This window comes from Otolemur garnettii, unplaced genomic scaffold, assembly GCF_000181295.1.
Source record: "Otolemur garnettii isolate 467f Iridium unplaced genomic scaffold, OtoGar3 scaffold00016, whole genome shotgun sequence".
NCBI classification, from domain to species: Eukaryota; Metazoa; Chordata; class Mammalia; order Primates; family Galagidae; genus Otolemur; species Otolemur garnettii.
The window spans coordinates 21,088,612-21,098,832 of record NW_003852411.1 but is presented as its reverse complement, the minus strand read 5'-3'; the positions used below and the strand labels follow the sequence as shown (position 1 = coordinate 21,098,832).

The following is a 10,221-nucleotide window of genomic DNA, read 5'->3' as shown; positions in this document are numbered from 1 at the left end:
TGTTGTTTGGCGGGTCCGGGCTGGGGATTCGAACCCGCCACCTTAGGTGTACGTGGCTGGTGCCTTAGCCGGTTGAGCTATAGGCGCCGAGCCCATTGTTTGCTTTTTTGAGACAGTTTCAAGCTGTTGCCCTGGGTAGAGTGCTGTGGCGTCACAGCTCACAGCAACCTCCAGCTCTTGGGCTTAAGGGATTCTCTTGCCTCAGCCTCCCAAGAAGCTGGGACTACAGGTTCCTGCAACAGTGCCTGGCTAGTTTTTGGTTGTAGTTGTCGTTGTTTGGCAGGCCCAGGCTGGATTTGAACCCGCCAGTTATGGTATAGGTGGTTAGTGCCCTAGCGACTTGAGTTACAGGTGCCCAGCTGTTGAATTTATGTTTTAAAACCATATCCATGATATGGTTTAGTGCATGATGTAGTTAGTGCAGTTATGGTCTTATCACTGATAACAGACTTGGAGCTGACCACATTAGCAGAAATGTTCATGTTTCTGTCTGTGGTTGTAACTGTCTCCTTCAGAAGTCTCTGCATGTGCCTTTTTGAAACACCCTGTACTTCCGGCCTATTTTGGTGTTGACATATGTCCCTAGAATCTCAGTTCTTAGATTTAATACTCAAAGTCTGTCTCATTTTGGCAATTCTTTTGTTTCTGATCTTCCTTCAATCCCCATGTGGTTGCTATTGTTTCCCTCTACTTGGAGGTGGGATTTGGGCTTCTGTTTTCCTGCGATTTTATGGAATTTAGGTAGATTGCCCTTGCTTGGATGTGCTAGGATGGCAACATGGCCTTTTGAATTGAGAGGTGGGCAGGGGACATTGCTCCTGTACTGCCCTGGAATTGTGAGCAAGAATGCCTGGCCATTGTTCCTTTGTTTCTTAGAGTCTAATATCTCCTATGGTGAAGACTCTGCTATCATGCAGCTGAATGCTGTGGAATTTTTAAGAGACCATAATAATAATACACTGGTGTGTCTTCTGTATCTAGTCATTATGATTCCAGGGTTGAGTTTTTAAGATGTCAAATTTCTGCAATGAGACAGGGAGGCTGGGCCTGTACATTTTGTATCCCCTGAGCAGAGCCAATGATCTGACTTCATCTTGTGCGCTCATTTCCAGTGAGCAGATGGCAAAGTGATGCTGTATTCTTTTCTTACAGAAACCACACGGACCTTGCTGGTGGTAGGCCTGGGCGGGGGCAGCCTTCCCCTCTTTGTCCACGACCATTTTCCGAAGTTCTGTATTGATGCCGTGGAGATTGACCCCTCCATGTTGGAAGTGGCCACACAGTGGTTTGGCTTCTCCCAGAGTGACCGAATGAAGGTCCATATTGCAGATGGCCTGGACTATATCACGAGCCTAGCGGGAAAAGGAGAAGGTACTGCTTGCTGTTGGAGCATTTGAAGGGGTGTTGAGAGAAGATTGATCCAAAGTTATAAGGCTGCAAGGGTTGGTAGAATTTATCTTTAAAAGGGTGGCATCCATGTCATCCCAGTCTTTGACCTGTTCATTTGTTGACTCAATAAATACATGGTGCCAACTGTGTGCTTAGCACTGTGTTAGGGGATGGGGTATAGATAGAAGTAAAACAGACCATTCCTGCCCTTATGGTGCCGACAGACCAATGGGCCTCCTGAACTGTACTCATCATCCCAAGAAACCTGTAGTCGAGTAAAGAAAGGGAGAAGAAAAGGTGGGAGGTGTGTTGGGTTGTGTTTCTTGTAAATCCTTCAGATGGAGGTGAAGCCAGAAATAGAGCAAAATAGCATTCATGCAGATGAATGATTCACAACCTCAGGGGACACTTGGCACAGGTGGCAGACATTTTCTGGGGTATTGCTGCTGGCATCTGATGGTAGAGGCCAAGGACGCTACTAACATCCTACAATATGCAGGGCAGCCACTGACAAGGAGGAGTTACCTGGTCCAGATGTCAGTAGTGCTGAGGCTGGGAAACCCTGACACAGATCCTACTCAGTGGGAGTTTTTATTTATTTATTTATTTAGTTTTGGAGATACTTCTCTGTACTCTGTTGCCCAGGCTAGAGTGCAGTGGTGTCATTATAGCTCATTGCAACCCCAGACACCTAGACTCAAGCAATCCCACTGCCCCAGCCTCCTGAGTAGCTGGGACTACAGGTGTGCACTGCTACACATGGCTAATTTTTCTCTTTTTTATAGAGACCAGATCTCGCTCTCATTCAGGCTGGTCTTGAACTATAATCCTCAGCCTCCCAGAGTGCTAGAATTACAGGCATGAGCCACCATACTCTGCCCAATATTAATTTTGATAGCCTCCTGGTATGAAGTAATACCAGTAATACCATTTGCTGTAATAATTTGTATGCAAATGTTCCATTTGCTGTAATAATTTGTATGCAGAGTAATTATTTTCTGTGAAATAACTAGAGAGATTAACACTTCTTACCCTTCTGCAGCTATACATACAGCTCTTGGTAACTTTGGTACTTTCCAGAGCTCAGGTCCTTTAGGGTGAAGGTGGGTAGGCTGATTCAGTTCTGCCAGGCCACCCTTTCTGGCTTGCTTGTTCCTTAACAGATACTCTGTAGCCAGGCGTTATGGCAGGCGCCTGTAGTCCCAGCTACTTGGGAGGCTGAGGCAGAAGAATCGCCTAAGCCCAGGAGTTGGAGGTTGCTGGAGCGACTCCGCTGCGCTCTACCGAGGGCAAAAAAGTGAGACGCTGTCTCTACAAAAAAAAAAAAAAACAACAACAACAACAAAACAGATACTCTGGTTCTCACTGGATTAGAATATCTTCCAGTAGGGATATGGCAAACTTAGGGTACCTGAGGTGAGTATTTTGGTGTTGGAATGAACAGCTGCTGCTTTGATTTTAATTATAACAGAATTAGCCATATCAGAGTTTCACAGGATCTTTCTCTGAAGCTCGGGCCAGTTTGGGGGCCCAGGTCCAAGGTACCTAATCCACGAGAAACATTTATAACAGTGCCATTCACATGGTGGGTACTCAGTCCAGCATGGTGCCACTGCTGCTGTTACTGTCTGTAGATTAGTTTTGAATGGCCCCGCCCATCTCGTCTAACCACTATAACCTTTCAGATTATCAGAGGTTCAAGGCTGCAAATGACAGGCTATCATTTTCCTTGGATTCCCATGAACAAACTTGTTCTTTTTCTTTCTTTCTTATTTTTATTTTTATTTTTTTTTTTGAGACAGAGTTACATTTTGTCCTCAGTAGAGTGCCCTGGCATCATAGCTGACAGCAACCTCAAAGTTGGGCTTGGGCTCAAGCAATCTTCTTGCTTCAGCCTCCCTAGTAGCTGAGACTCTAGGCACCTGCCACAACACCTAGCTGTTTTTTGGTGATGGAGTCTCACTCTAGTTCAGCCTGGTCTTGAACTCCTGAGCTCAGACAATCCATCCACCTTGGCCTCCCAGAGTGCTAGGATAGGATTATAGGCATGAGCCACTGTGCTTGGCCACTTGTTCTTTTTCTTTTCTTTCTTTCTTTCTTTTTTTTTTTTTTAAGATCCAGAGTCTCACCTTATTGCCCTTGGTAGAGTGCCATGGCGTCAGCTCACAGCAACCTGCAGCTCTTGGGCTTAGGCGATTCTCTTACCTCAGCCTCCTGAGTAGTTGGGACTACAGGCGCCCGCCACAATGTCCGGCTATTTTTTTGTTGCAGTTTGGCTGGGGCTGGGTTTGAACCCTCCACCCTCTGTATGTGGGGCCAGCCCCCTACCCACTGAGCCAAAGGCGCTGCCCCACTTGTTCTTTTTCTGAGAAACCAAAATCAGATACAGATCCATGCTATGAACAGGGATAAGCATGCAGTAGTCCCAATTGAATACTTACTAATTATTGAGTAATTACTACCACAGTCTCAGCATTTGCTAAGAACATGTCGGTAGCACTGCAGACCTACCTCTTAGGAGAACTATGTAACATTCTAGTAAGGAGCAGATCTAATTTGTCATCAGTTCTTTCTCACCCATTTAGCAAAGTCATTTCTTTCTTGAGCCAACTATTGTTCAGTAGCTACAAAGATAACACTAACTCAAATTTCAGAACATTTTCTCCTGGGAGGCAACATTTGCTTTTCCCAGAGTTAAGTCAAAGTTAACATTTGATCATTTGCAAGGTCAGCTCTTCAAGGCCTCATTGGCTGCTTTGTCCGGAACAGTGGTTCTCAACTGTGACAGTATTTAGAATGACCTTGGGAGCCTAAGAAAAATACCCAAAGCTTCCTCTCTCCCCTCCCATCTGCTGTTGCTCTGGGGTTTTTGATTTTTTTGGTCAGGAGTGTAAATGTTAAGAAGCTTCCCAAAAGGTGTTTCCAGTGTTCTGACAGGGTAGAAAACCACCAATGTAGATAAACGCTTAACTTAGTCATGTTCATGGCAAATATTTTTGCCTTTGGAAGGTGCTTTTAAATGAGGAGGAATGTCCCATCTTTCCTGTGGGATGCTGAAGCCTGATGACAAGGACTCCTTACAGGCAAACCACACCCACCCTGTTATCCCTCAGACTTAGTCATCCCCAGCCCACTACTGCTACAGAGGAGGTATAGTGTAGGAATGTAAATGGTGTTCTTTTATCCAGAAAAGACAAGGACTCATTTGCTTCTTCCAGCACAGCCTCACTACGATGTCATAATGTTTGATGTTGACAGTAAGGACCCAACACTGGGAATGAGTTGTCCACCCCCAGCATTTGTGGAACAACCTTTTCTGCAGAAAGTCAAAAGCATCCTGACTCCCGAAGGTATGGGGGACAAAAAGGTTGGTGTGGGAGGAGGGAAAGGTTCTTTAAAAAATTTATCTTTGGGGTAGTGCCTGTGGCTCAAGGAGTAGGGCCAGCCCCACATACTGGGGGTGGCGGGTTCAAGCTCAGTCCCAGCCAAAAAAAAAAAAAATTTATCTTTGTAATGAAAAATGCATGTGTGTAGCTCTGTCACTTTCCCCAAACTGAATAAAGCCACATATCAGCACCAAACACAGTACTTTAAGCACTCCTGAAATCCACCTTTTCCCTTCTTTCAATAACTTATCCTTCTCCCCAAAGTGACTGTTATCTTTGCACAGCTTAATTTTGCCTGTTTTTGCTCTTATATAAATGGACTCATATGGAGTTTACTTTTAATTAATTTAATTATTTTAATTTTATTTTTTTGAGACAGTCTTGCTCTGTCACCAGGGCTAGAGTGCATCATCATAACTCACTGTAACCTCAAACTCCTGGGCTCAAGCCATCCTCCTGCCTCAGCCTCCCAAGTAGCTGGGACCATAGGTGTGTGCTACCATGCCTGGCTAATGTTTTGTAGCAGTGGCCTCCTGGGATCCTCCATCTCAGCCTCACAAAGTGCTCTTTCACTCAACACGATGTTCATGAAATTCATTCGGAGTGTTGTGTTCATGTTGTTCATTTTTATTGTTGTGTAGTACTCAGTCACTATGCCACAGGTCATTTATTCATTCTCCTCTTGGTATGTGGGTCACTTCTGTTTGGGACCATAAGCAGTGCTCTGTAAGTATTCTAGTGTGTGCCTTTGAAGGCATTGTGTTTGCAGATCTCCTGGGTATACGCACGGGGTTGTAATTGCCAGATTGTAGGTTATGTACCTGCTCAGCTTTCAGTTTTACAAAGTGGTACTAGTTCATAGTCCCAGCAGCATGGTGACACTGTTTCTGTAATGCTTCCTGCCTGCTCTGGATTAGGTAGTATGTTGCTTAATCTTTCTAGCAGCACAGTTTCAGATGAGAAGACGGAGGTTGAGAGGTTTTTGTTTTTTTTTTGACACATAGTTTCACTCAATTGCCCTGGGTAGAGTGCTGTGGCATAATAGCTCACAGCAACCTCAAACTCTTGGACGCAGGTGATTCTTTTCCCTCAGCCTCCAAGTAGTTGGGATTACTGGTGCCCGTCACCATGCTAGCCCAACTTGTTTTTCTATTTTTAGTAGAGATGGGGTCTTGTTCTTACTCAGGCTGGTCTCAAACTCTTGAGCTCAGGTGTTTTACCTGCCTCAGCCTCCCAGAGTCTTTAGAATTACAGGTATGAGCCACTGCACCCAGCATAGGTTGAGAGATTTTAAAGGTAACATGAGGTAACAGTTGAAGCTCCGTCACAGGCTGTCACTTGAAAACTGGAGCTCTTGGCTTGGCGCCTGTGGCTCAAGCGGCTAAGGCGCCAGCCACATACACCTAAGGTGGCGGGTTCAAATCCCCAGCCCGGGCCCTCCAAACAACAATGATGGCTGCAACCAAAAAATGGCTAGGCGTTGTGGCAGGCGCCTGTAGTCCCAGCTACTTCGGAGGCTGAGGCAGGAGGCTCGCTTGATTCCAGGAGTTGGAGGTTGCTGTGAGTGTGATGCCATGGCACTCTACCCAGGGGGGATAGCTTGAGGCTCCGTCTCAAAAAAAAAAGAAAACTGGAGCTCTTCATCCCCATGTTCACAAGTCCTGGAGTTTATTGATTTGATATAAGGTAGTGTGGGGAACTAGGTTGATTTAGAACTAATTGTCAGAAGTCAAGATAACCTTGGCCCTCTTGTTGGCTAATAAATACTCCATGATGTGTATGTCAAGAATGGACCATTTCTGTAGGCTGGTAAATGTTACTTTCTTAGGGATATTAATTAATTCTTCTCAAAGGAATTCCTTGGGAAACTGAGGTATGGAGAATGGTGAAACGTGTTAGCAGCACAGAAGAGCAAGAATAAGGCTGAGGCTTTGTTAAGGTTTCCATATCTTCCAACCTTTTTTCATCTGCCTTTGTGTGCTGTGTGTTCTCTGCACACTCACTGCCACCATAGGTCTTTTCTCTTACTTGACTAACTTCCTTGGGACAGAAATTGTTGCTTTCCTCAGAGCTATGCCTTGTCTTTGACATGTCTTTTTATCTGAGATCATCCTGACTGTCCTTTGTACCCTATAGGTATTTTTATCCTCAACCTTGTGTGCCGAGACATGGGGCTCAAGGACTCGGTGCTGGCCAGACTCAAGGTGGTGTTTCCCCTCCTGTATGTCCGGCGAATCGAGGGTGAAGTGAATGAGATCCTGTTCTGTCAGCTGCACTCTGAGCAGAAACTTGCCACGCCAGAGCTCCTAGAAATGGCCCATGCCTTGGAGCGGACCCTGAAGAAGCCTGGGAGGGGGTGGGATGACTCGTACATCTTGTCAGATATGCTCAAGACTGTGAAGATTGTGTGATCGCCAAGGCCAGGCAGTCCTCTCAGCTTCTCGCCCAGACTGACCTTGGACTCCTGGCCTATTAGAGATTGAAGAAATACAGCCTACAGTACTTTTTAAGCCTGGTAGTTTTCATGGTGTCGTACTCAACTACATGTACATCCAGAGACGTGAGGTTGACAGAAGAGCTTGGAAATAAAGAAATCCCATCCTGTCCTCTTGAGTACGACTTGGGTTGATCATCTGCTTTCTATACTGTGTCCTTGAGTAGGTTCCTTGCTGGAGCCTCCAGCACATGCTGTGTTTCTTAATGAGTATGAGCCAAGCTCCTTAGGACTGAAGACAGACAAATGTGATTGTCTGTACTGATGTGCTTATTTGCTCGTGGCTTTGTAGGAATGATCTCAAGTGAGACAGTAGAATACTCTGCCAGAAGAGTGTAAACAGAAGTGAGACATTTGAGAGAGCATCTATTCTGTCTCAGAACTGTCATTAAAAAAAATTTTTTTTTTTTGGAGACAGTCTCAACAGTGCGCTTGGTTGAGTGCCATGGTGTCTCAGCTCACAGCAACTTCATACTCTTGGGCTTAAGTGATTCTCTTGCCTCAGCCTTCCGAGTAGCTAGGACTACAGGTGCCTGCCACAGTGCCCAGCTATGTCATTAAAATTTTTAATTCCAATTTTTAGGAATCTGATAACAGTAAACCATTGTTTACCAGCGTTCCTTGACTACCAGCATCTTGTAGCCTAAGCCATTTGTTTCTGTGTTCAGTGGAGGGCGTGTATGTAGCTGGCCCTATGGCTGTGTGTAGCAGAGCCTGGAAGACTAAATTCTTTGGTGTTCATTTGCTCACATTTGTTGAGTGACAGCTACATGCCGGACGGTGCCTAAAGAGCTGTGGTAGAAATGAAGATGTTTAAAGATGGCCCGAAGACATACGTCCTCCAGATACTCTTCTAAATGGTTTATGTACACCGTCTCATTTAGTCTGAGATAAAGTATAGTTAAACCAAAGTGTATCTAAACGCAAATCTTACTGAGCCAAAGCATCAATCTTACCCATTTATTGAGACTGTTAAATCCGAGAGTGGCTTGAATTATATCTCTTCTCATTACGCCAAAGCTGACTTAATGAGGAGTGCCATGGAAAATAGGCATCATCACCATTTGCCACCTGGCTTTTCTTCCCTTGGGCCCTTTAAAATGGACTCCGTCTCTGAGGTGAAGCATACAGATGCTTCTTAACTTAGGATGGAGTTACACCCTGGCAAACCCCTTCTAAGTTGAAAATACATGTAATACCCCATAAGCCTGTCTTAAAGTCAGAATCATAAGTCAGGGATTATATTTCACAATTAGCTTGTCCTTGCAAACTATTGCAGGCCATTAAAGAGAACAGGTGTGAGTGCAGAGTTGTATGTTGAGATCCTATCCGAGAGAAATACTCTGTGCTCTTTGTTCAGGGGAGGGCTTTCCCCTGGGACCATGTAAGGGGAAGATTATCCCTATTGTCATGTTCTAGAATCCCAAAGAGCCTCAGGTTGGCAAGTCCTCTATCTTCTTACTCATGTTAAGAGTGTGCAGTGTTCGGATAAGTTGCAGAGGCCAAGGTCACCCTGTCCTTGGTAAGATCACCCGCTCCTGCTGTGTTAGTTGGGAGCAGCACCCTTGGGCAGCACAGCCACAGGAGGAGTTGTCAGAATGATGAAGAGGTCTCAACCAGATCTTAGGGGAAATGGTCCGTGGAGTTCAGCATGCTTCCAGGTGTGTTTACGTGTTCACCTCACATATGGAAGAGGCACTCTGGTGATTATTGTCTTAAAGTTTTTTGAAAGGGTAAGTATAAAAGAAGAGCGAGGTTGGGTATATGTACCTCCAAAAGCTTAAGAGAGACCAGTGCGCACAAGTTATAGTGGGGCAGTTCGCAGCTTAATTTTCTACAAAGGAAATTTGTATTGATGGAGCCCGGTATGTTTACTACGATATTGGTGGCTGTTGGTGTGTATGCTATTTACTCAAACCCTTGTCTGACTTCCCTCAGTTGCTTGCTGGGTTGTGAGGAAAGGGTTTTGTGTGAACAGCCATTGGCCTGTATCCCATCTTTTCCACCACGTTAATAACAGACAAATAAGTCTTGAACATTTTGCCTAAGTTTAAGCATGTGAACTCTGTGGGAGGAGTGGGTTGTAAACCTAATTGCCTACCAGGCCAGGCAATTAATATGAATGTGTGAAGTGAGCCAGGTGCAAAACAAAAGGGTGGGACCTAAGACCTTTGGGAAATCACAAAGTAAATATCCCACCTGAAGGCAGCAGCCTTTTCTTCAGCTCAGAGTTGTTGCAGGAATGCTGTCCAAGTGTAGCTAAATCTTTACGAGAAGCTAGAGGGCAGCACCTGTGGCTCAAAGAAGTAGGGTGCTGGCCCCATATGCCAGAGGTGGCAGGTTTGAACCCAGCCCTGGCCAAAAACTGCAAAAAAAAAAAAAAAAAGAGAGAGAAGCCAAAAATTGTAAGAGTGTGTTGACACTGAAATACTGGCCAATCAGAAGACCTGTCCAAGCCATCCATATTCGATCTGTGGGCCAGAGATTTGCATCTTCTGATACAGGGGTGGGTCTATAGAACACTTAAGAAGCAGGCACCCAGGCTCTGAGTAAACCTAAAACAAGGAGCAAGCTCCTATCTGTGAGTCAGAAAATTCTGCAAAAGTCATCTTGGTTTAGGACTCAATTTTCTTTGGAGGCTACAGCTGAGTGGGAGTGGTCCCACCATCCTTGGGAATGTACAATTCAACTTCCTAGACTATCAGAGAACTGAATGAGAATAAATCACATGTCAACTTGCTCCCAGCCCGGTCAAATTCTGCCACAATGTATAATTCTCCACCTCCTTGCCCAACCAATTTTTCAGTGCATGCCTCTACTCTGTCATGGCTCAGCTTGCTAACTGGACCACTTTTTTAGTCCCACCAGTAGTTCTCATCCTTAGCTTACACATTGGAGTCACCTGATAAGGTAAGCACAAAAATGTCCTCCCAAAGATGCCTAAGTCCTAAT

The 10,221-nt window shown here is 45.1% G+C and overlaps 1 protein-coding gene across 2 annotated transcripts in view; it reads left to right on the top strand.

The window, feature by feature from the left end:
- METTL13 (methyltransferase like 13) overlaps positions 1-7,394 on the top strand; it is a 19,120-nt gene extending 11,726 nt beyond the window's left edge. For both annotated transcript variants that reach the window (XM_003785704.3, XM_023510785.1), the window contains exons 6-8: positions 1,153-1,371; positions 4,608-4,739; positions 6,912-7,394. In XM_003785704.3, coding sequence (XP_003785752.1) covers positions 1,153-1,371; positions 4,608-4,739; positions 6,912-7,186 — 626 coding nt within the window. In that variant the 3' untranslated portion in view covers positions 7,187-7,394. The remainder of the gene's footprint in view (positions 1-1,152; positions 1,372-4,607; positions 4,740-6,911) is intronic.
- The last annotated feature ends 2,827 nt before the right edge of the window (positions 7,395-10,221 follow it).